This window comes from Bos indicus, chromosome 1 (assembly GCF_029378745.1).
Source record: "Bos indicus isolate NIAB-ARS_2022 breed Sahiwal x Tharparkar chromosome 1, NIAB-ARS_B.indTharparkar_mat_pri_1.0, whole genome shotgun sequence".
NCBI lineage: Eukaryota > Metazoa > Chordata > Mammalia > Artiodactyla > Bovidae > Bos > Bos indicus.
The window spans coordinates 109,679,908-109,706,819 of record NC_091760.1 but is presented as its reverse complement, the minus strand read 5'-3'; the positions used below and the strand labels follow the sequence as shown (position 1 = coordinate 109,706,819).

At 36.2% G+C, this 26,912-nt stretch overlaps 1 protein-coding gene and 1 pseudogene across 1 annotated transcript in view; one reads left to right on the top strand and one right to left on the bottom strand.

Annotated features, from left to right (window-relative positions):
- Window positions 1–26,912, top strand: part of RSRC1 (arginine and serine rich coiled-coil 1) — a 448,839-nt gene that overhangs the window by 93,408 nt on the left and 328,519 nt on the right. The window contains exon 4 of the mRNA XM_070767993.1: window positions 16,365–16,538. Within this exon, the coding sequence (XP_070624094.1) occupies window positions 16,365–16,538 (174 nt within the window). The remainder of the gene's footprint in view (window positions 1–16,364; window positions 16,539–26,912) is intronic.
- Window positions 13,029–13,237, bottom strand: LOC109561952 (putative ribosomal protein eL39-like 5; annotated as a pseudogene).

Genomic DNA, 26,912 nt, shown 5'->3' with positions numbered 1-26,912 from the left:
TTAAAAATGGGGGGCTAGACATGATGATTGGGAATTTTTGAAGATTGACATGACTAATTCTAAGACATTTAGTTGAATGGATCTACCTATAATAAAGTGGGGTTAAATATTTAAATAATATTTTAGAAATGAATCTGTAGATATTTGTTTCCTTCTTTATAGATTTTATTTGAAAATGATACTGCAATCAGATCTTACTGACAGTGGGCTGTAGTTGAAAGGATGTGGACAGACCTGTGTTCAAATTTCAGCTCTATCGCACATTTGCTCTGACCTCTGAACTTTTCAGAGTTCAGTATTCTCAAAGCAAAACTCAAACCAAACCAAACCCCAAGTTGTCTGTTCCCCCACCAAAAAAAAGTTCCCCAAAATGCCAAAAGGAGATGAAAGTAACAACTCTATGTTTAAATACTCTGGAAAATTAAGAGATAAAATAGATAAATACAATTGGCATACTTCTTAGCATTTAGAAGATTATTACTAACAATAGGGGCAAATGTCATTCCCTATAATACTGCTATATAAGAGATATACTAAACAAGCGTATTATTCATATTTTAGAGCATTCAGTCTTTCCCAGCATCAGGTCTTTTCCAGTGAGTCGGCTCTTCATATCAGGTGGCCAAAGTATTGGAGCCTCAGCGTCAGTATCAATCATTCCCAATGAATATTCAGGGTTGCAACAACATTAAAAAAATTAAGATCCTGGCATTTGGTCCCATCTGTGCCATGCTGTGCTGTGCTTTGTCACTTCAGTTTTGTCTGACTCTTTGCAACACTATGGACTGTAGCCCACAGAGCTCCTCTGTCCATGGGATTCTCCAGGCAAGAATACTGAAGTGGGTTCCCACATCACTTCATGGCAAATAGAAGGGGAAAAAAGTGGAAGTAAGTGTAAGTTTTAGGTCCAAGTAAATGTATCTAAAAGACGCTTACTCCTTGGAAGGGAAGTTATGACCAACTAGATAGCATATTCAAAAGCAGAGACATTACTTTGCCAACAAAGGTCCGTCTAGTCGAGGCTATGGTTTTTCCAGTGGTCATGTATGGATGTGAGAGCTGGACTGTAAGAAAGCTGAGTGCCAAAGAATTGATGCTTTTGAACTGTGGTGTTGGAGAAGACTCTTGAGAGTCCCTTGGGCTGCAAGGAAATCCAACCAGTCCATTCTGAAGGAGGATAGTCCTGGGTGTTCTTTGGAAGGACTGATGCTAAAAGCTGAAACTCCAATACTTTGGAGTTTCCAAACTCCAAGGTATTGGAGTTTCAGCTTTTAGCATGCTGAATAGTCATGCGAATAGTTGACTCATTGGAAAAAACTCTGATGCTGAGAGGGATTGGGGGCAAGAGGAGAAGGGGACGACAGAGGATGAGATGGCTGGATGGCATCACTGACTCAATGGACATGAGTTTGAGGCATCACGGACTGGATGGACATGAGTTTGAGTGAACTCCGGGAGTTGGTGATGGACAGGGAGGCCTGGTGTGCTGCAGTTCATGGGGTCGCAAAGAGTCGGACACGACTGAGTGACTGAACTGAACTGAACTGAAATGTATCTGAAACTTTAATAAGATAGATTCTTCTTCAGTTAGGGCACTTCAGTTCAGTTCAGTCTCTCAGTCGTGTCCAACTCTTTGGAACCCCATGAACTGCAGCATGCCAGGCCTCCCTGTCCATCACCAACTCCCAGAGTCCACCCAAACCCATGTCCACTGAGTCAGTGATGTCATCCCAACCATCTCATCCCCTTCTCCTCCTGCCCTCAATATTTCCCAGCATCAGGGTCTTTTCAAATGAGGCAGCTGTTCGCATCAGGTGGCCAAAGTGTTGGAGTTTCAGCTTCAACATCAGACCTACCAATGAACACCCAGGACTGATCTCCTTTAGGATGGACTGATTGGATCTTCTTGCAGTCCAAGGGACTCTCAAGAGTCTTCTCCAACACCACAGTTCAAAAGCATCAATTCTTCAGTGCTCATTTTTCTTTATAATCCAAATCTCACATCCATACATGACTACTGGAAAAACCATAGCTTTGACTAGACAGACCTTTGTTGGCAAAGTAATGTCTCTTCTTTTTAATATGCTGTGTAGTTTGATCATAACTTTCCTTCCAAGGAGTAAGTGTCTTTTAATTTCATGGCTGCAGTCACCATCTGCAGTGATTTTGGAGCCCTCAAAATAAGGTCTGTCATTGTTTCCACTGTTTCCCCATCTATTTGCCATGAAGTGATGGGACCAGATGCCATGTGTTAGTTTTCTGAATGTTGAGCTTTAAGCCAACTTTTTCACTCTCCTCTTTCACTTTCATCAAGAGACTCTTTAGTTCTTCTTCATTTTCTGCCATAAGGGTGGTGTCATCTGCATATCTGAGGTTATTGATATTTCTCCCAGAAATCTTGATTCCAGCTTGTGCTTCCTCCAGCCCAGTGTTTCTCATGATGTACTCTGCATATAAGTTAAATAAGCAGGGTGACAATATACAGCCTTGACGTACTCCTTTTCCTATTTGGAATCAGTCTTTTGTTCCATGTCTAGTTTTAACTGTTTATTCCTGACCTGCATACAGGTTTCTCAAGAGGCAGGTCAGGTGGTCTGGTATTCCCATGTGTTTCAGAATTTTCTACTAGGGCAATATGTTATATATAGTTATAATAGTGAGGGCACTATGAATAGGGAATTACAGGGATGCACAAATAATCCCTGTTTACAGATACTTGGTCTACAACAGCTAGAGGCTTTATCCTCTGTACTTAGTGAGGACAGTTAACTTTGATTTGGCAACAGTACTGATCCAGATAAATATCTGTGAGGTAGATGTAGACTCAGTTAGTGACCAAAGCTGAAGAATATTAGTGCACTTAATTATCTTAGTTAAAATTCAGAATGTGTGTATTTTCTAACAAAATAGCATTTTGTCATTGGGTATATTTAAAATAGTCTTTTGGTATACCTGGAAAAGGTCAGTTTTCATTCCAATTCCAAAGAAAGGCAGGACCAAAGAATATTCAAACTACTGCACAATTGCACTCATTTCACATGCTAGCAGAATTATCCAAGCTAGCCTTCAACAGTACATGAACCAAGAACTTCTAGATGTTCAAGCTGGATTTAGAAAAGGCAGAGGAACCAGAGATCAAATTGCCAATATCTGTTGGATCATAGGAAAAGCCAAGAGAATTCCAGGAAATCATCTACTTCTGTTTCATTGACAATACTAAGGCCTTTGACTGTGTGGATCACAACAAACTGGAAAATCCTTAAAGATATGAGAATACCAGACCACCTTACCTGTCTCCTGAGAAGCATGTATGCAGGTCATGAAGTGACAGTTAGAACCGGACATGGAACAACAGACTGGCTCCAAATTGGGAAAGGAGTATGTCAAGGCTGTATATTGTCACCCTGCTTATTTAACCTATGTGCGGAGTACCTCATGCAAAATGTTGGGCTGGATAAAAGGCAAACTGGAATCAAGGTTGCTGGGAATCAATAACCTCAGATATGCAGATGACACCACCCTTATGGCAGAAAGGGAAGAGGAACTGAAGAGCCTCTTGATGAAAGTCAAAGGGGAGAGTGAAAAACTTGGCTTAAAACTCAACATTCAGAAAACTAAGATCATGGCTTCTGGTCCCATCACTTCATGGCAAATAGATGAGGAAACAGTGACAGACTATTTTGGGGGGCTCCAAAGTCACTGCCGATGGTGACTGCAGCCATGAAATTAAGACGCTTGCTTGCTCCTTGGAAGAAAAGTTATGACCAACTTAGCATATTCAAAAGCAGAGACATTACTTTGCCAACAAAGGTCCATGTAGTCAAGGCTATGGTTTTTCCAGTGGTCATGTATGGATATGAGAGTTGTACCATAAAGAAGGCATGATGTTTCAAATAATAATTTTAGCCTTTGAGTGGAAAATTTTAAGCATACATTAAAACAGACAATAATATAGTAAGCCTCATGTAGCAATGATCTAACTTCACCAGGTAGTATTTTGACAATATCAAGTCTTGCTTTTCAGCTCTGTTAGGATGGATCCAGAGTACCTTTATTCTATGGCTAATTTAGCTCCAAAATTAATACTTGACTCCATACAATACCTTATGTACAAAGTGTCTCAACTCTGACTGGTAGAACACTATTTCTCTCCTATATGATATTCTGAATTTGTATTGCTGTCCAGTGTATTTTTTCATGGTCTTTTGGCATTTAATCTCACATATTTGTAGACTGGAACTTGTCAAAGAACTAAAGAGCCTATGCAGATTTCTAGAGAATCCCTTTTCTGTCCAACTTCTTCTCTTTGGTATAATGCCTTAGAAAACTCAGTACTTTAGCCTCTTTGGAGGTTTGTCTCTGTCTCCCTAGCTCAGCAAGTCTATAAATCTTTCTCTCCATGCTCTGTTGGTTGGAAACTTCCTCATGGCAGTAAGCCAGGGCAATCCCAGGGTTCCCATTTTTTTGTTTGCCTTTTCTTAGGGAGTCACACTTGTATGCTGCCATTTGTCCAATGTCTGACATAGTTGTTATACACATTTTGTCTGCTTTTCTACTTGTTTATAGTGGGAGGGCTATTTCCATAGCTTTTAATAGCTTAGGAGCAAAAGGCCATTTAACTACAGAAATGATTATTTTATTTGCGATTTATTTTTCTTTGTCATTTCCAGCAAGGATTTATCAGCTTTATTAATCTTCTCCGAAAATCAACTTTGTCCTTCTTGATATTCTGGTTAATTCATTTTTTGCTTTTCAAGTTTCTTTCCTTTTACTATCTTTAAAAAAAATTTTTTTATTGGAGTATAGTTGATTTACAGTGTTGTGCTAGTTTCAGGTGTACACCAAAGTGAATCTGTTATATATATATATTTTTTTAAATATATATATATATATGTTTGATTCCTATGTTGGGAAGATTCCCTGGAGAAGGGAATGGCTACCCACTCCAGTATTCTTGCCTGGAGAATCCCATCGATTATAGTCAATAGGATCACAAAGAGTTGAACACTACTAAGTGGCTAAGTACACACTCTCTTTTAGATTCTTTTCTCACATAAGTCATTATAGGGTATTGAGTAGAGTTCCCTGTGCTACACTAAGTCCTTACTAGTTGCCTGTTTTATACATAATAGTGTCTATATATCATCCGTCTCCCAATTTATTCCTCCTTCCTCTTATCCCCTTGTTCTTTTTTCCGTCTTTGAGTATAGTTTTCCTTCTTTTTTTAATTCTTTGAGATGGAAGCTTAGATCATTTATTTTAGCTTTATTCTCTTCTAATACACATATTCAATGCTACAAATCCTCTTTTTTATACTTCAGCTATAGCCTACACATTTTAGATGTGCCATATTTTAGTTTTCATTTAGTTCAAATAAAACTGTGACTTCACCTTTCTTGTGTGTTATATAGAAATATGTTACTTTATTTCCAAACATTTAGAGGCTTTTCTAGTTGTCTTTTGTTTCTTTCTTTTTTCTTCACTATTGTTAGAGACCAAAGCCTGAAGACCTTTCAACTTTGAAATGTGTTGAGATTAGCTTTATGGCCCATCATAAGCTATGAGCCATGCCATGTAGGGCCTCCCAAGACCGACAAGTCACAGTGAAGAGTTTTGGCAAAATGTGGTCCACTGGAGGAGGAAATGGTAACCCAGTCTAGTATTCTTGCTGTGATAACCCCATGAACAGTATGAAAAGTCAACAAATATACTGGAAGATGAGCTCCTGAAGATTGCAAGGTGTCCAATATACATTACTAGAGAAGAACAGAGGGCAATTACTAATAGCTCCAGAAAGAAGAAACAGTTGGGTCAAAGCAGAAATGACACTCAGTTGTGGATGTGTCTGGTGGTGAAAGTAAGTCCAGTGCTATAAAGAACAGTATTGCATAGGAACTTGGAATAATGTTAGGCCCATGAATCAAGGTAAATTGGACATGGTCAAGCAGGAGATGGCAAGCTTAAACGTTGACATCGTAGGAATCAGTGAACTAGAATGGATGGGAATGGGCGAATTTAATTCAGATGACCATTATATCTACTACTGTGGGCAAGGATCCCTTAGAAGAAATGAAGTAGCCCTCATAGTCAGAAAAGAGTCTGAAATGCAGTACTTCGGTGCAGCCTCAAAAGTGACAGAATGATCTTGGTTCATTTCCAAGGCAAACCATTCAGTGTCACAGTAATCTAAGTCTATGCCCCAACCAGTAATACCAAAGAAGCTGAAGTTGACTGGTTCTATGAAGACCTATAAGACCTAGAACTAACACCAAAAAAAAAAAAAAAGTCCTTTTCATCATAGGGGATTAGAATGCAAAAGTAGAAAGTCAAGAGATACCCAGAATAATAGGCAAGTTTGGCCTTGAATACAAAATGAAGCAGGGAAAAGGTAACAGAGTTTTGCCAAGAGACACACTGGTCATAGCAAACACTTTTTCCAACAGCATAAGAGATGACTCTACACGTGGATATCACCAAACAGTCTTCCTAAATCACTGCAGATGGTGATTGCAGTGACAAAATTGAAGGATGCTTGTTCTTTGAAAGGAAAGCTGTGGCAAACCTGGACAGCATACTAAAAAGCAAAATCATCACTTGTGATAAATGTCCGTATAGTCAAAGCTCTGTTTTTTCCAGTAGTCATGTATGGATGTGAGGTTTGGACCATAAAGAAGGCTATGTGCTGAGGAATTGATGCTTTCAAATTGTGGTGCTAGAGACAACTCTTGAGAGTCCTTTAGACTGAAAGAAAATCAAACTAGTTAATCCTGCTGCTGCTGCTGCTAAGTCGCTTCAGTCATGTCCGACTCTGTGCGACCCGAGAGAGGGCAGCCCACCAGGCTCCCCCGTCCCTGGGATTCTCCAGGCAAGAACACTGGAGTGGGTTGCCATTTCCTTCTCCAATGCATGAAAGTGAAAAGTCAAAGTGAAGTCCCTCAGTCGTGTCCGACTCCTAGCGACCCCATGGACTGTAGCCTACCAGGCTCCTCCGTCCATGGGATTTTCCAGGCAAGAGTACTGGAGTGGGTGCCGTTGCCTACTCCGTAGTTAATCCTAGAGGAGATCAACCCTGAATATTCATTGGAAGGACTGATGCTGAAGCACCAATACTTTGACCACCTGATGCAAATAGCTGACGCATTGAAAAAGACCCTGATACTGGAAAATATTGAAGTCTAAAGAAGAAGGGTAAGATGATTAGTTAGCGTCACTGACTTAATGGACATGAATTTGAGCAAACTATGGGAGATAGTGGAGGACAGAGGAACCTGGTGTGCTGTAGTCCATGGGGTCACAAAGAGTTGTCAGACATAACTTAGCAACTGAACAACAACCAAAATTCATATTTGAATTTTATAGTCTCTTCTGCTGTGTTTTTTTGTGGTGTATGTTTGTTATCAGTTAAAAACTTTGGGTCTAACTTTGCTTGTTTTCTTCTAGTTGCTTTGTATGGATGTTAGATTCAGGGATTGAACTGAAGCCCTTGCCAGTGAGAGCTCAGAGTCTTAACCATTGGACCTCCAGGGATTTCTCTAGATTCTTTTTTGTTGTTTATGATAATGTACAAAATTTTCCTGGATTGGCAGTAACAGACAATTTAATTGATGGGCTGAAGGTTTTGTGTGACTTATAAGATTTCTTGAATGGCAGTATGCTATCATTAATGCAGTGAGGTGGAATTTCTTTAATAAATGGGAAACTTTATGGGGAAAGCTAGGTCTGTTTTCAGATCCTTGATGTCCTCTTGTTTTTATAGAGCCCTGAGCTTCAGCACCTTGTTTTCTGCTTCTCTTTACCACCAAGCCACAAGTGGACACTTCCCTTTTCAAAAGTGCATCTCTTTCCCTGAGCGTATGTCTTTTTTTTTTTTTTAATTCCTGTTTGGTATGATTTTGGTTGTTTTGGAGATGAAAGTAGATATCTGAGTTCAAAATGTCATCTTGACATGGAATCCATGTTAGTTTAATCAATATAAAATTATAAATATAATTTTAATTATAGTTGTTTTAATTTATGGTAAATATAGTCTATTTTATAGTATTCTACTTGAGACTATTTGAAGTATTGTCGTTATTTTTTTGAAAGATAAAATATTAGGATATTTATTTTGATTACATGTGTTTAGAATTTATTAGCCAATTAAGAAACTTGACAAATTGGTTTTTGAGGGCAGTAATTCATTTTATGTAGGGATGTTATGGTGATTCTTCCTATTGTGTAGATATTGAAAGCATTTATCTGGTATAATAGACATCTTACTGTCCATTTATTACTTATATATTGTGTGTTCTAGAGTGCCACATTTTTTATCAAATATTTCTTTGGTTATAATATATCTCCATATTGGCTTTGGTACTCTAGAGACTTCTAGAGTGATTTATCAGAAAGGTATTTATTTAAGGAATGAGGGGAAAATAACATTGGAAATTGTAGTATAGTTTCTTTGACTTTTTGTTTCTGTGGTCAAGTAGGAAAACTCTTTAGTTTTTATTCTTGATGGAGATCCTTCAAATATGTAATTAAATTTACTTAATAAAGTAAACAGGGTTGTTAATAGTCTAGGATGTGTATTTTACTCAAAATTGTGTAATTCTTATGACTGCAAAGAAGTCAGCAGCTTAATTCATCTAAAATATATATTTGATTTTGTAGTCCTTTTTTAACAGCCTTTAATAATATTGTTGTAAAAACTGTGTTTTGGATTTGCTGTCTTTTTTCTGTTTATTCTCTCCAGAGTTGTGTTTTGCTTCTTGTAGTCTATAAGCAAAGTTAAGAGGCCTACAATATGATAATTAAAATAATGAATATTAAAACATTTGGGGGGGAGCTAGTAGCTTATATTTGTATACTATGATGTTTTAAAACTTACTGTTTTAATTTGACCTTATGAGTGACTTAAACTATGTATGTGCTATTGCTATCATAGGTCATTGAGCCATATCAGCAACATTCATAAAAAAAATATTTCAGAATGGCATATGTTGCTTGTATGAAGACATAACGAACAAGATATTTTTGTAAAATGGTAGGCATATGTTTTCTACAGTCGAGTCTTTGTGTTAGGGAAAATTATAAGATGAATTTGGAGATAATTGAGTTTATTTCAGCTATTGGGTAGGTTGGAAGGAGTAGAGATTAGCAAAGTAGTTGCAGTGGGAAGAGTGAGGCAGATAGTAATTGATAGAAGGTTTCTAGTTGTGGTGTTTATTTTTGCTTTGATGGTGATTGAATTATCCTACTTTCTGGTTTCTCTGGGACAGGGCTAGCTTAGGTCTTTTGTCCTTATGTTATAATGCCTTCCTGGACTCTAAAAAGTATCTCTCTTTATTTTCCAAAGGCTTAAATGATGGGTGATACGATTTTCCTGTTATAGAAAACTGGCGAATATCGTGTATTTGGTTGCTAAGGTTTCCTGTGGAGAAGACAAATAATCTTTAATCAAGATGATTATTATTTACTTTCCTATATAAAAGAAATATATTGAAACTGTAATCCTTAGTCAGACTTAACATTTTAAAAGTCTGTCAGAAGCATTATACTTCTCTGTACTGGATTAGCTGTGGTTTGAGGGAAACATTTCATATGTTCTGACTCAGATTTTACTCATTCATTTGGATTAGCACATCCCACAGTTACTTTTTTCTCAGTGCCTGCCTACTCCCAAATCACCTGTCTGCTATCTCATAATTCAGCAGGTACTACTATTTAATCCTTATAATAATCCTGAATGGTAGATATTATCAAAATTTTATAGGTGAGGAAACAGATGTCCAGAAAGAAAGTAACTTGTTTGACGACAGGGTTATATGAGAATTTATTTTGTTTAGATTTAATACTTCTTTGGCTTTGGATATATTAAGAGCATATGCATTTAGTTTTTAAGATACCATAAATACATGATTTTGCCACTATCTACCTTATCTGTGGTCCACAAATGAGTCTACATTTTGTCCAATAGTGTATTTTTCTTAGTTGTTCTTGCTGTTTAGTTGCTCAGTCATGTCCGACTCTTTGCAACTCCATCGACTGCAGCATGCCAGACTTCCCTGTCCTTCACCATCTCCTGGACCTTGCTCATGTCCATTGAGTTGGTGATGCCATCCAACCATCTCATCCTCTGTCATCCCCTTCTCCACCTGCCTTTTATCTTTCCCAGCATCAGGGTCTTTCCAGTGAGTTGGCTCTTTGCATCAGGTGGCCAAAGAATTGGAGCTTCAGCTTCAGCATCAGTCCTTCCAATGAATATTTAGGGTTGATTTCCTTTAGGATTGGCTGTTTGATCTCTTCGAAGTCCAAGGGGATTGGACTTTCCTTGCAGTCCAAGGGGACTCTCATTTAGAAATGAACTTAAAAGTTTTATTTAAAAAAAAGAAAAGCTCTTAGGGATTTGTTGTTAATAGTTTAAGCTAATGTTTGACTCATTTCTCTTTTGCTATTCTATATTTTCACTAGTTCAGTGAAAACTAATTGCCAGAATTATAATGTAAAACCAAATTAAGATAATATACTCTGTGTGTGTGTGTGTGTGTGTGTGTGTGCACGTGTATACTGTGTATGTAATGGCCATGGTTATCACAAAAAAGGTCTCCCCCTTTTTTATTATTATTGCTTTCTTTTCATCCAAAAACTTTAAAGTCTGACTGAATATTATTCAAAGATTTTAGAATTATCTGTTAAAAATTTTATATATCCACATATAATAAAATATTTAACTAGAAATGAATACATAAGTGTCTGTAGGGCAGTTCAGTTCAGTTCAGTCGCTCAGTCGTGCCTGACTCTTTGCAACCCCATGGACTGCAGCACACCAGGCCTCCCCGTCCATCACCAACTCCGGGAGCTTACTCAAACTCATGTCCATCGGGTCGGTGATGCCATCCAACCATCTCATCCTCTGTCGACCCCTTCTCCTCCTGGCTTCAATCTTTCCCAGCATCAGGGTCTTTTCAAATGAGTCAGTTCTTCACATCAGGTGGCCAAAGTATTAGAGTTAAATTGTTGCTAAATTAAAATTTTATGTGGAAGAGGAGTGTGTCAAAATTAAGAGAGAAAGTAGTCAAAGAGAAAATCCTGCAAATTTACCTTTTGTAAATTAGGATAATAAACCCATATTGACATTCCTAGCAATAAATATTGTTTTGTTTTGTTGTTTGTTTAGTTGCTAAGTTGTGTCTGACTCTTTTGTGACCCCACAGACTGTAGCCCTCCAGGCTCCTCTGTGCGTGAGATTTCCCAGGCTGGAATACTGGAGAGGAGTGCCATTTCCTTCTTTAGAAGATCTTCCCAACCCAGGGATTGAACCTGCATCTCTTGCATTGACAGACGGATTCTTTATTGCTGGCAATAAATATTGTCGCTTCTCAAAATCACTTTTTAAAAAAAGTGTGTGATCTCATGATGCAGTATTGCTCTTTACTCACTGAATGAACCAGTTAGGGATGAAAAAGAACAGAACTTACTACCAGTGAAACTCATATAGTTTTCTTCAAGCCCTATATATGTCCTGAGTACCCCAGACTAGTTCATGTGATCTCTTTATCAACAGTCTTTTTTTTAAATCTCTTTGATGATTTGTGTTTTCTCGTTTCTTATTTGTTTGATTAGTGTAGCTAGGGATTTACCAAATCTGTTGATATTCTTGGGAAACCAGAGTTTGGTTTTGTTAATTTTCTTTATTGCTTTCTGTTCCATTGATTTTTGCTTTTTAATGTTTCCTTTTTCTCCCTACTCTGAGTTTACTTTTCTCTTCTTAGTCTAGCTTCTTAAGATGGAACCTTAAGTAATTGATTTTAGACTTTTCTTTTCTAATGTAAACATTTAAAGCTATAAATTTCCCTCTAAACCTTGGTTTAGTTTCATCGCACAGATTCTAAAATGCTATATTTTTAATGTCTTTCAGTTCAAAATATTTTCTTTTTTTTTGTGATTTCTTACTTGACCCATGATTTATTTAGAAGTGTATTATTTCATTTCTACACTTTTTATTTTTTCCCTAGACATTGTTACTGAATTCTGACTTAATTCTGCTGTGGTCAGATAAACATATTTTGTATGATTTATACTTATGAATCGACCATTTGATCATCATGAAGTATCCATTTTTTAATTGGGGTGATAAGTTAGTTTCTTAGTGTCTAGGGTGATAGTTTAGTTTATTTGATATTAATGTATTCATTCCAGCTGTTCTGTGTTTACATGATTTATCTATATTTAGTGCATATCTTAATCATCAAGGACTTATTGTATAGCACAGGGAACTCTACACAATATTCTGTGATAACCTAAATGGGAAAAACATTTGAAAAAAAAAATACATGTATATGTATAACTGAATCACTTTGCTGTACACCTGAAACTAACACAACATTGTTAATTAACTATTCTCTAATGTGAGAGTTGGACTGTGAAGAAGGCTGAGCGCTGAAGAATTGATGCTTTTGAACTGTGGTGTTGGAGAAGACTCTTGAGAGTCCCTTGGACTGCAAGGAGATCCAAGCAGTCCATTCTGAAGGAGATCAGCCCTGGGATTTCTTTGGAAGGAATGATGCTAAAGCTGAAACTCCAGACCTTTGGCCACCTCATGCGAAGAGTTGACTCACTGGAAAAGACTGATGCTGGGAGGGATTGGGGGCAGGAGGAGAAGGGGACGACAGAGGATGAGATGGCTGGATGGCATCACCAACTCGATGGACGTGAGTCTGAGTGAACTCCGGGAGTTGGTGATGGACAGGGAGGCCTGGCGTGCTGCGATTCATGGGGTAGCAAAGGGTCGGACATGACTGAGTGACTGAACTGAACTGAATATAAAATAAAAAAAAATGTTTTAATGGAAAAAAGTACATTATCTTGTTGATAGTTTATAGTTTTGTGTTGCTTTTTAATTTATTTGGGCAAACTCTGGCTTTTTTTCCCTTCTCAAGCAAAAGGTATTTTTTACCAAACCAACCTGCTAGTGCAAAACTATAGAAACAGAGAAAAATCATTTTCCCAATAAGACTCATCCGACTGTCCAGTTGGTAGTGACACTTTCAGAGTGATATGGTAGGATGTAAGCGACTTTGTGCCATCTCTTGTGTGATTTCATATAGACCCAGCTTGATTCTTCTCCAGTGTCTCATCTTGGAGTTATACTTGATTTATTACTTGTTTTCATCCGAATCTATTGGAGAATGGAACAACTCTGCTTTTGTTTTTTGGTCAGGAATTGCTTAATCTTGAAAGTCTTATGGAAAGACATGGGAGCCTTTTCAGCCTCCTTTTGGGTTAATGAATATTTTTAAAGAAATCTCTTTTGGTTCATCGTTTGGGTTTTTAGCTTTACTTCTTTGTATTTTGTTCCTCTTCCTCCTCCTTTTTTTTTCTCCTATAAATGGTCAATGTAAGGATTACATATATACCCTTACCATTTCAGTGTACTTAGAGTTAATATTTCACTGTTCATGTGAAATGTAAAAACTTTCTAACTGTATATGTTCATTTACCTGCCCCATTATTTATTCTTTAGAGATTACATGCATTATATCTACTTTAATTATAAACCCTATAGTAAAACACTGTTTTACTTTAAGTACATATGTATTTTAACTAAATTAAGGGAAGTACTTTTTTAATTTACCCTTAGATTTACCATTTCTAGTGGCCTTTATTTCCTTTCTAAAGGCCCAAGTTTCCACCATTTATAATTCTGTTTAGCCTGAAGAAATCTCTTGAATACAGACTGTAATGTACATTATTAACTGTTGATGATTATGATTTACTTTTCCTTTATCTCAAAAATGCCTTTGATTTACTTTTATTTTTTGAGGGGTATTTTTGCTGGGTATAAAATCCCAGTTTGGTTTCCCCCACCCCCTTCACCACGTTAAGAATTTTGTTCCACGTCTTCTGATCTTAATTGTTTCTGTGAGAAGCCAGTGATAATTCATGTATTGTTCTCTTGTATGTAATGTGTCAGTTTTTCTCTATTTTCAAGATTTTGCTTTATCTTTAGTTTTCATGAGCTTTACTATGGTATTACTAGTCATGGTCTTCACATTTATTCTGGAGTTCATTAAACTTCTTGACTGTAAGTTAAAAAAATATTTTATTTATTTGGCTGCATCTTAGTTGTGGCAGGTAGGATCTTCGTTGCATCACACAGAATCTTTCATTGTGGCACATGGGCTCTTTAGTTGTGGTTAAAGGACTCAGTTGCTCCAAGGCATGTGGGATCTCAGTTCTCTCATCAGGGATTGAACCCACATCCTCTGCATTACAGGGGTGGATTCTCAACCACTGAACCACCAGGGAAGTCCCTGTAAATTTTTTATTCACTGAATCTGGGGAAATTTTAGCCACCACTTTAAAAAAACATTGATTTCTATCTCATTATTTTCTCTACTTCTCTACTTCTGAGTTTAAATAAACATGTTATACATTTGAATATTGTCACAGAGATTACAGAAGATCTGTTTTTCTTTTCATTTAACAATCTTTTTTCCTCTTAGTTCTTCAGATTGGATAATTTCAATTTATTTATTTTCAAATACACAGAGCTTTTTTCTCCCTCTGTTGCTACCAGCCTGTTTCTGGTCTCTTTTAGTATAATGTTAATTTCATATATTGTATTGTTTCAGTTACAGAATTTTTTTACTTTCTTATTTTTCTTCTAAAATTTCTTAGCTTTATATTCAGGACAAACATAGTTATACCTACTACTTTAAAATCCTTGCCTGCTAATTCAATATCTGACTCATCTCATCTCATCTTTTGTTATATTTCTCATGTTCATTGTATATCTAGTAATTTTGAATTTTATCATGGACACGATGAATGTCATGTTTTGAATATTATGGACTCTATTATATTCCTCTGAAGAATATAACCTTTTTTGTTTACCTTTTTTTAAAGCAGAAAATTAAATGAATTCATTAATGTGTATTAGATGATTTAGTCTCTCTATGGGCAGTTAAAAATTTAGTTCAGTTCTTTCTTCCTTAGCTGTTTGGAGTCTGCCCCTCCTGCATGATCTAAGTGAAGGTTCAGCCAGAGGTCTGAATAGCATTTACAGCTACAATTTTTAGCTCTCCTGACTCTTTTTCCAAGATTCCCCTTTAATTTTCAATTGGTGATGATTTTCCTGGGTCTTTGTTCTAGTTTTTTAGACCATAAATTTTAAAGTTCTCTGTTGGAGTTTTAGCTGTTCTGCATGGCACAGACTTAGGCCTGTCCTCAGAAAATGAACTCATAAAATAACAATCATTTTTATTGTTGTTTCTTTTTTCCAAGTATTGTCATTGCTCATTATTTTTGGTCCATAACCTAATTGTTTGAAATATGTTAAATAAATCAGCAACATGTTTAAATAGTAAGATTTTTTCCCTTTTATAGGTCATTGCCTTCTTTCAGTCACTGTTCAGTGACTTCAGACAGTTTTTTATAATGTCTGTAGGATCATCAATCTGTTAGAGACTTTTTTGTCAGTACTATAGGGCAGATTTAAAAATATTTACTTTTTAAAGGCATATAATATATCCGACCTAATATTGTCCTCCATTTAATGAAAGAAAAGCTGGATTATATAGAAGAATAGTTTTAGTGTAACTAATACAGGAAATTATGTTGAATCAATATATTAATAGAAGCAGAGTTCGTAGGGATGGGGAAGATCCTAATTCTTGGGGATTAGAATAGATCCATTTAGATTTGTTATTTTATGTTGAAGAGATTTCAGCATTGAAGACTTGATTTGAACTTTAAGACTTTTTTGACTAAACAAACACTTTTTAAAAAGCTGGTTGTAGTACTACAAGGCTGGCTCACTTTTGTTTTTTTCTATTTATTTATTTATTTACTGGCTGCACTGGGTCTTCATTGTTGTGTGTGGGCTCTTCTTTAGTTGCAGAGAGCTGAGGTTGCTGTCTAGCTGTGGTACACAGACTTGTCATTGCAGTGGCTTCTTTTGTTGCAGAGCATGGGCTTTAGGTGGGCAGGCTCAGTAGCTGCGGCTCATGGACTCTAAAGTGTGGGCTCAGTAGTTGTAGTGCACAGTCTCAGTTGTTCTAAGGCTTGTGGGGTCTTCCTGGACCAGGGGTCAAACACATACCCTTATGTTGGCAGGCGGATTTGTATCCATTATGCCAACAGGGTCCTGTGAACACCTGAACAAACACTCTTTGACTAAACCTTATATTTTTGTAAAGTTGGCACCCTATGTTTCCCTCACATATGCTTATTCATAAAGAATCATCTTTAGATGCTCACTTCACACAGTTAACTGAATCCTTAATTAAAACTAAATCCTTTTCTTTCAGACAGTTAAAAAAATTTTATTTCATAATACAAATTATATTCTCAATGTATTTAATGAAATCTACTTACCATAGGTCCCGATCAAGACCTCGGCCACGTTCCCATAGTCGAAGCAGTGAAAGGTCAAGTCACAGAAGAACACGTAGTCGGTCTCGGGATAGAGAACGACGTAAAGGCAGAGATAAGGAGAAAAGAGAAAAGGAAAAGGATAAAGGCAAGGACAAGGAATTACACAACATCAAACGTGGGTAAGTTGAAGTGAATCTAAAGCAATGGTGACTCAGTGATTCCATAGCAGCAATCAAATGTATTTTCATCTTCTGATGTCTTTCTTAGATGGAAAAGAGAGGAGAATGTAATGGAAAAAGAAGAAAAGATAAGTTAAAATACTTATCTCAAATTTTTACTGTACTTCCTTTCTATTCCTGTTTTCATTTAATATTTATAAAATAAATCTTAGAAATAAATTGTACTGTCAAAACTTATTATGTCAGTAAAGGAAAATTTACATAATTTGTTAGAGAAGTTCCATTTTCCTCATCATGAATATGATACTTAAAATTTGAAGATTACTTACTATTGAAGATGTATATTAGCTTATTGTAAAACTCTTAGGGAAAAATAAAAACAATAAGGGAGGGAACTACATGATTTACTATTGGCTAAGACTTCTTTCAATGTAGAATGAGGACTTCATTAATATAAAGATATATGTGTGTGTTAGGTGAGTGTATGTGCATATGAGACCCAGAGTTTATTTTTTCTGGAATTGTTTTCATTAAAACAGTTGTTCTAATTTTGTTTGGATGTTTGAATGTTTTGTTTGAATTTTTGGATATTGAAGTCCACCCAAAACTGTTTGTTTAATTAGAAGATGTTAAAATGAAACGAAATCTTTATTAGCTTAAATTATAGCTTCTTATTTGTTTTTCCAAAATGACATTGGGGTCTTTTATTCTGTGAAGTAGAGCATCTTAGAATTTGTGCTCTTTTGTCATTCTTTCAACACCCTATATATGTTCACTTTAATACTTCAGTACAAGTATTTTGTCTTTTAGTGTGTCACTTTTCAGTGTTAAATTGAAGAGCTTACCAAGATCTTCGATATGATTCCTTGAGATCTTGATTCTGTAAAGAATTAAGTTTATTGAAGGATATGGAACTCTTCCCATCCCTTTCTTTTTCACAGTTGTCTGTATGCTTATTTTTATCCAGATTTACAGTGATCCTATATAAAACTGCCTGGATTATTGGCTTTTATGTATTCTTTGAAATGATCCATTTGTAGTGGATTTTGGGAACGTGTTACATTATTATGTGACTTTCTTTTCCCTGATCACCCTGCAGCCATTAATGCACATTGAGCAGTCACTGCCCTATAAAATCCTGAGTTCTATCTTTTCTAGTTTTAAGGATTGTTGAATATTAGAGGAGATAGGGTTGGATATCTGGCTTTAAAGATAGGGAGGCTAACTTAGCCAGAGCTGGAAAGAAATAAGGATCAGAGAGGGTATGGGGGAAATACATTGATAAGGGGTAAAAGTCAGAAGAATGATAGATTAGAAGAGAGTGTGTAGAGTAAGTTTCTAAGACTGGAAATATGGACTAAGAGGACAAATAAATTATGTCAGTCAAGGAAATGCCTTGCCCCTTGTTCCTTTTTTCCCCTCCTCATTTTGGTTTATGCTTTAGATATTACGTGACTATGATTATGTGATGTGACTATGATTTTTACTGGTCATTAAATCTTTGCTTTCTACCTCACCAAGTTTTACATTTTTAGAATAAAGTTGATATTACATAAAGTATTATATGGGGCATTTTAAAGGTAAGAGAAGCAAGAGCATAAATAAATAAGGAGGTTGGGTAGTTTCAGGAAAGGGTCTCATATGGTGACAGTAATCTTGAAGGGCCAGCTGTACAGGTTAGATTCTTTGATCACTCAGAGCTTGTTGTGTTCAAGGGACTCATTCCTGGATGACAGGTTTATAAGATAATAATATCGTATTTGTCATTATTTCTTAAATCTCAACAAAGGTAATGAACAGGGTCAAAACATGAGGTGTCAGTTGAAGGGCCCTGAGTATGGATGCCAGAAAGCAGTGAATAGCCTGATTCAGTCACCTTCATGGTTTTAGTGGCCCATAGGACAGGGTGGTATTATGTCAGTGTGCCCTTCCTTCTAGTTAGTGCTAAGTACACACAAATTCATACCCTTTGGTATGATCTAAAATCAGGATTTAGTGGGGCTATCATTGATATATACATTTAGTATGGTAGTACTTACATGTGACAATGCCCCCTGTTTTGCTTCAGAAATAACTTACATATTTGTTTTCTACAGCTTTCATGTTTATTTCCTAAACCTGATTTTTCTTTCTCTTTTAAATAGACAATTTTATTTTATTTTATTCGTGTTTTGGCTGCAGTGTGCTGTGTGTGGGATCTTAGTTCCCTGAGTAGGGATTGAATTCATGCCCCCTGCATTAGAAATGCAGAGTCTGAACTGCTGGACCACCAGGGAAGTCTGTAAACCTGATTTTTAAACCATTTAGGGCAGAGCATGCTGTTGTATGGTCTCTTGTCTCACTCAGAATACCTAATGTACATATTTGTTAATAAATATTTATTGGTTATGGATCAGATACACTGACTCATTCATTTGTTCACTTGTTCTATCAACAATATTTGAATGCCTTCTATTTGTCATGTGTATGTTAAGTAATCGGTACATAATGGCTGCCCAATCCTACTGAGAGATTTCATGCAGGTGGCAAAATAAGCATATATAGAAAGGAAGATATATAAATTATTGCAGTGAAATCAGATGAATGTTTCAAAAGGAAACTAACTCGTGTGGGTTAGGATACTTCTGGCTACGAGTAACAAAACCTAACTAAATGTAGCTTAAACCAAAGGCAGGAAGCTTTTTTGCAGAGCTAGATAGTAAATAACTTAGGCTTCCTGGGCCTTATGTCTCTGTTGCAACTACTAAACTCTGCTCTTTTAACATGAAAGCAGCCATAGATAATACTAAATGAATGGCATAGCTAAATTCCAACAAAACTTTATTTTTTAAAATGGGCAGCTGGCTAGATTTGCCCAAGGGCTGTAGTTTGTCAATCTCTGGCTTAAACAATAAGTATATTTATTGCTAATATAACCAACAGTTTGGAGGTAAGCAGACCTGGACCCTTTTTATTTTTCCAACAGGCCAGTCTCAGCACACTGGGTTTCATCTTCAGTCTTGACATATTCTAGTTGCAAGGTATTTTCATGAACATTAAACTAGTCAACCTAGATTAGTCAGCATGTTAGGATGGGCTCTTGAAGATGAGATTTTTATTATTTGAAGGAAGGAGAAAATGGCATAGAATGTTGTATGCAAAATGAACTTCATGTGGAAATATTGATACTTGGAGGAAGGCAAAGTGGGTATGGCATACTTGAAGAACTGAAGTCTAATGGGGTTGGTTTATAGAAGAGTAATAATGATGAGAGGTTATATGTTGTGGAGCTCCCCTGGTAGCTCAGCTGGTAAAGTATCCACCTGCAACGCAGGAGACCCTGGTTTGATTCCTGGGCTGGGAACATCTGCTGGAGAAGGGATAGGCTACTGACTCCAATATTCTTGGGCTTCCCTGGTGGCTCAGACGATAAAGAATCCACCTGCAATGTGGGAGACCTGGGTTTGATCCCTGGGTTGGGAAGATCCCTGGAGAAGGGAACAGGCTACCCAATCCAGTATTCTTCCCTGGAGAATTCATGGACAGAGGAATCTGGTAGGCTACAGTCCATGGGGTCACAATAAGTCCACGACTGTGCAGCTTTCACTTTCACTTTACATGTTATATTAAGGATATTAGAGTTAATTCTACAGGCAGTGAGAAGCCAGTGAAATTCAAGTAATTTTATGATGAGGTCTACATGAACAAAATGCTTTACTTACTGTGGATATTATAATAAGCATCTAACATTTTAAATATATTTTCTAAGTGTCAGAAGTTTTGCTAGACATATAGTGTCTCATTTAATTTTCATAATAACCTAATGAAATATGTGCTTTTATTATCCCTTTTATACAGATGAAGACTTGTGATCATAGGACTTGTAAATAAATGGCAGAGCTAGACTTCTAATTCAGTTTCACTGACAATAGTATCCTCACTCTTAATAGCACACAACCCATAGTTATTGATGATGATCTGTAGTGTTTGAGTTCAAGTGATATGCTGTTGCTTAAACTTTCGTAGGAAGTAGCTGAAAGAAAACTGAAAGAATCTTCTGTGCCTTATTTTTCTCTGATTGGGTTGGATATCTGTTATTAGTAAAAGATTAATTCCTTTTCTGCCTTTCTTCTGTACTTTCCCACATTAGCATTTCATCTGTTTATTTGAAGTTATTTTTCATTATATTAATAAAACCACAAAAATTTTTAGGCCTTAATTAAATGTATTTTTGTGATGGTTTCATTGGATCTTTGAAATTTGATTTAAGGAACATGTGTAGGTGGAGAGAAAGGAAAAAAGATTCACAAATGATTGAATTAGGACTTATGTATCAGCTCATTGTGATTGTATAACTCAGGAACAAGGATTTTAGCTTGTACTAAATAACCCTACATGCTTCCTCATATAAGAGAAAATAACAGCTCATGTGATTCTGCTTCTTTATGCATAACAATCTTTGTTTTCATCAAACCAGTTTGAGAATACAAATATTTACAAATATTGGTAGGACATAAAGTGGACATTTATGAAGTAGAAAGCAAAGGAGAGTAAGTACAATAATGGGTAAAGGAGTATTTTATAAATTGGAAAAAATAATAGGAAAATTCTGAAAAACCTTTTGAAAATAGCAGCTAGTTGAGTACAAGTTCTGGAAATTTCTGGGGAATTTTAATGGTTTTTATTAGGATTTATCTTATAATATCATAAATTGATCTTTTCATTTTATTAATTTGCTGAAGAACGGAGACCTAATATAAACTAGGAGGATATCAGGTGTTTGTAGGGATTAAAAGGTGCCTTTCTTTACAACAGTGAGTAAAAAATTAATACAGGAAAGACACTAACCAAGCCTTGTCTTAGATTTTATCAAGAAAGTTTCATGACTTTAATTTTTAATGTTTTATATTTTTAAAACTTGATTTCTAGGAATATTTAATTTTTAAAATATTGATGCAGATTTTATTTGTTTATATAAGTTCCCCCCCCCAAAATTTTTTAGAACAAATATTTATTGTATCATTAGATGATTATATTTCTTTTATGAGGACATGTCTTTGCAATATGAAAATAAATTTTAGTAATAATAGAGTTATTAAATTGAAATTGAACACCTAACAATACCATTTTGTTAAGCAAACTTTTATTGAGAGTCAAAAATTAGAAATATGAAACTTTCCATGGCATATTATAGTTATAACTTGGTTTGATGATGTGAACATTGTATATCCCATTTAAGTCTTCTGACTTAAATTGTATATCCCATTTGAGCCTTTTCTAGAAACACTTTATTCAACCTCCAAAAAGTACGTGCTTAGTTGTACAATCGCGTTTGACTCTTTGCAACCCCATTGACTACAGCCCGCTGGGCTCCTCTGTCAATGGGGATTCTCCAGGCAAGAATAGTGGAGTGGGTTGCTATGCCTTCCTCCAGGGGATCTTCCCATCCCAGGGATTGAACCCAGGTCTCATGTATTGCAGGTGGATTCTTTACTGTCTGAGCCACCAGGGAAAAGTATGCTGCTGCTAAGTCGCTTCAGTCATGTCCGACTCTGTGCGACCCCAGAGACAGCAGCCCACCAGGCTCCCCCATCCCTGGGATTCTCCAGGCAAGAACACTGGAGTGGGTTACCATTTCCTTCTCCAGTGCATGAAAGTGAAAAGTGAAGTCACTCAGTCGTGTCTGACTCTTAGCGACCCCATGGACTGCAGCCTACCAGGCTCCTCCGCCCATGGGATTTTCCAGGCAAGAGTACTGGAGTGGGTTGCCATTGCCTTCTCCTAGGGAAAAGTATAGTCAACCACTATAAAACATCTTTATAGACTTCTTTGAAAATTAGTTGTTAATAAATGTCAATACTTCCAGTGACATACCACTATTGATTTTATATCATACTGCCATCCTTAAGAGTAGATTTTGAATGCTGCTACTGCTGCAGCTAAGTCGCTTCAGTTGTGTCCGACTCTGTGCGACCTCATAGATGGCAGCCCACCAGTCTCCCCCATCCCTGGAATTCTCCAGGCAAGAACACTGAAGTGGGTTGCCATTTCCTTCTCCAGTGTATCAAAGTGAAAAGTGAAAGTGAAGTCACTCAGTTGTGTCCGACTCTTTGCGATCCCATGGACTGCAGCCTACCAGGCTCCTCCATCCATGGGATTTTCCAGGCAAGGGTACTGGAGTGGGGTGCCATCGCCATTGATTTTAGTTTATTTTCAATCATGATTTTAAATCACTAGCTGAGAAAATTTGGTTTAAACCATTTATTGCCTAGTACAATGCTTTCTTAATTTGAATAACTTTAGGATTCATCAGGAACCTAATGTATTTTCCTTTATGAGACACTACTGTGAAAGCTTTTCACTTTTTCTATTCCCTCATTAGCTTTTCAGTAGATAAATGCTCTTCTCAGAAATGTGCCCATCAAGAACTTCTGGAATAGTTTTCCCAAACACTTGAGTTGATAACTTTTTCCTTTGTATAACTTTCTGAAGCTTTCTACTTTTAAGAGAGGTAAGACTTTCCCTCTGGATATACAGAATGCACTGCAGCAGTGCTTTTTGGTGGGTAATGTGAGATGGATGTATTTAAATATAATTTCTTAAATGTGACTCCCACTAAATCAATTGTGTTCTTTAAGTCTCTTTGAAAATATATCTAGAAGTCACAGGGATAGCAGTGAAGTTAGGCTTTGGTTATAGCCCATGGCCTATATGTAAAATCTTCCACTGAAGAGTTGACTGTGCAATGTAATTAGAAGTTATATTGCTTGTATTAAAATTATTTTAGGTATATTTTTATATACTAAAAACACAGAAAGTATATCAACAGAGGCAGCATATACTTTTTGTTCATGGGAATTGCTACTTTTGAACATGTAGCCATTATGAATGAAAGTGAAAGTCACTCAGTGACATCAACTCTTTGTGACCCCATGGACTGTACAGTCCATGGAATTCTCCAGGCCAGAATACTGGATTGGGTACCCTTTCCCTTCTCCACGAGATCTTCCCAACCCAGGGATTGAACCCAGGTCTCCTGCATTGGAGGCAGATTCTTTACCAGCTGAGCCATAAGGGAAGCCCAGCCTTTATGAATAGTACATCTTAAAAAAAAAAAGTATGCTAAAGGGTTTAGATTCTGGGAAAGTTAAATTGCAGAAATTAGAATTAATGCTCGTTTTAAATCTTCCACAATTTTTTCCCCTACAAGACAATTTATTTTCTGTGAACTTTAATTTATTCTTCTATAAAATGTGGGTATTGATAATTAAAAAGTGTTAGAATTAGTTTTAGAAGTTTAGTATCAAGTAGTAGTCATACTCTGTGTTAAAGATATGGCTTTGAACTTAGCAATATTCCTATCTTCAGTTGTAGAATTTCATGTGTTAAATTCCTGTTGATGAGGTTTTTCCTACCTAGTGTTTGGCAGAAGATGTTGGAAGTGGTTTGGGAATGCTGGACTTGAGTTTGACAGCAGTTACATACTCTTAGAGGCTGTCATATTTTTCTTTACCTCTTATTTCTTTATGCAGCAGGAAGTCATTTATGCTAATTTACCCCTATTTGCATATAGGTTATAGAGTTCTGTGGTGCAGAGTGTGCTTAGAACTCCTTTTAAGTGTCTGTTTGGATCAAAGGAGGGCTGTGTGATAGCTGTTGTCTGACACCAAGCTGTGTGGTGTTGTTTTCATTAAACATTTATCACACTTCGGATGTGACAGCAGGCAACTTTGTGCCAGGATAACATGTTTTCATGCAAAATTTATTGAAAAAGACGAGACTTTGTAAAGAGATCTTGTTGCCTTTCACCAGTGGCGAAGGGTAAATGGTTCGAAGGAAATATACCTTTAACACATGTCATTGTAACATGCAAAAGAAGCTTCGTACTGTCAGTTTTGTTAAACAGATAAACAAATAACATCTTTAAAGTGTGTGGCTGGATTTTTCTTCCTTTTTAAAGCTTTTACAATTTACTTATGAACTGAATGAATGCCATAACAGTGGCTCATTATGTTTTTAAGAGTATTTTATATGACAGTGAAATTTACCACCTAACTTCTGTTATGTGGATTTGAATATTTGTCACCAGGTATTATTGAATAGTTTTGTTCAACAGGAACAGTCTAATTTTTCAAAAAGGTGAGATCGAGAAAGGAAATCCATCATAACAAAAAGAATAATCAACAAGAGCAGGAGACATTGGTTTCATAAGTTCTCCCCCAGGTCACCACCTTTCTCTTATTCATCATATTAGTACACTTTAATTATCTCAGAGTTTGTCCAGTGGAATTTGACATGAATTATACCTGATAGAGCATTAAATGCCATGAATTGTAAGCTCAGTCTTTGTTTTTTGTGGTGGTTTGGCTGTGAAAAGCCTTGGAATGAGAGGAGATACATATTTTCCTTTTTCATTCCATTAGAAGCTGAGGAATTATAATTATGTGAAGAATTGGTAAAAGTGAAAGTAGCCTCAAGCTGTACTTTTTAATATGTTTTATCACATGGAATATAAATTGGTGAGACCCTTTACAAGAGGTATTACAAAAATCTTTAACATTCAAGATTAAAAGGAGAGAAGTAATGAGTTGTGTGTGATGGAAGGAACTTTGTCTTTGCAACTATGTAGAATCCACACAAACCTTCAAATTCTGACTTATTTTTCTTTGGATCTATTAAAGGATTTTTTTTTTAAGTTTATATCATGATTCATAAACATATACATAAACCCATGCCAAAGCTGTTGTTTAACTCGTTAGCTAATAAGGGAACCCCAAAAGTTGTTACAAAGAACTCAAAGGAAAATCCAGAGAACAAGCTTGCCTGACATGATCTTGCTTGATTGATTCTAAACTGCCTTTTTCCACATGAGGAGGGAAACCAGTTTTAACTCCACTGGACAAATCATTTGAGTATCTATGGAAAATAGTAATTTGCATTGTTATCAACTATCTGTAATTTGTGGAATTTAAAAATACTTCAGATATGGGACACAGAAAGGTGGTGGTAACTTGAAAAGGCACCCTCGACAAAACACCCAGTCATCTTTTTTGGTCATCTCAAATCATTTAAAATTTTTTTCCTAACAAGACAAGTTATTCTCTTTAACTTTTAAATTTCTTCTGTAAAACGACTATGCTGTGCTGTGCTCAGTTATGTCTAACTCTTTGTGACCCCATGGACTGTAGCCTGCCAGGTTCCTCTGTCCATGGGATTTCTCAGGCAAGAATACTGGAGTGGGTTGCCATTCCCTTCTCCAGGGGATTGTCCCAACCCAGGGATCGAACCTGCAACTCCTGCACTGGCAAGCAGATTCTTTACCATTGCACACGTGGGAAGCCCAAAATTGGGGTAATGATAGTTGAAAAGCTGTAAATATTAGAAGCATTGTGTGTAAGAGACTATCTATGTATTAAGGTTTTACTAAATCGTAGTTATTTTATTTTTTATTAATAATATGAATTTAACTATTGATTCCTGTGATTACCAGTTTTTCAACTATCATTCTTTTTTCTTACCTTTGTGTCTTTTTAAAGAAATATTCCCTCAGCCTTAAAAACTCTTTCTTTAATGTTGTCCATTCCAATGATCTTTTTGTCTCATTTTAGGGATCACATCCTTTATAAAGTATTTCTTGCCTCTCATGAGGTGCTAAATAGATATGCAGTTAGCACCCACAGTATCTATACCTAATCTGAACAGAGACCTTTGTAACTATAAAATTTTGTAATTGCCAGATTATATATATCTTATTTATTGCATTTATATTTACTTGGATTATAACAAGTACTGAAATATTTGTAGAATGTATAAATAAATGGTTTTAGAAGTTGTTTCTGGGTTATAAAATCTAGCTTTAAGTATGTAAAAATGATAAAATTGAATTTTTGTTATTAAGAAAATAACCAACTTTTCCCCCTACCACTCCATGCCTGGTTTAAGTGTGCATGTGCACACACATAAACATATGTGACTTCCATCAAAGCCTCTCAACTACATTTTTAAAGAAGTCCGCAGAACTTCCTCTGTCCTTTTCTGTACTTTGTTATCAATCATGCTGCAATCAATATCATTTAGCATCAGTCATCTAAAAAACTGAATGTCACTTCTAGGATTTATATTTTAAATACTGATTAAAATTCCAGTCCTCATTGATGACTCTTCTTGCCTAGTCTAATTTATTTCAGGATCTTAATTGGTATCACCTACTCTGCTGATTAGTATATTAACCATGTAAACTACTAGAGCAAACTACTAGAGTTAAATATACCATTCCATAAGGAACTTTTACTGAAGGCCTTGGTGTTTGCCTTTAGTTAGTTATGTATAGCTTTGTAAGCTAAATATTCTACACTATTGTTAGAGGGATGTAGAGGGAATAAACTTGGACTGCCA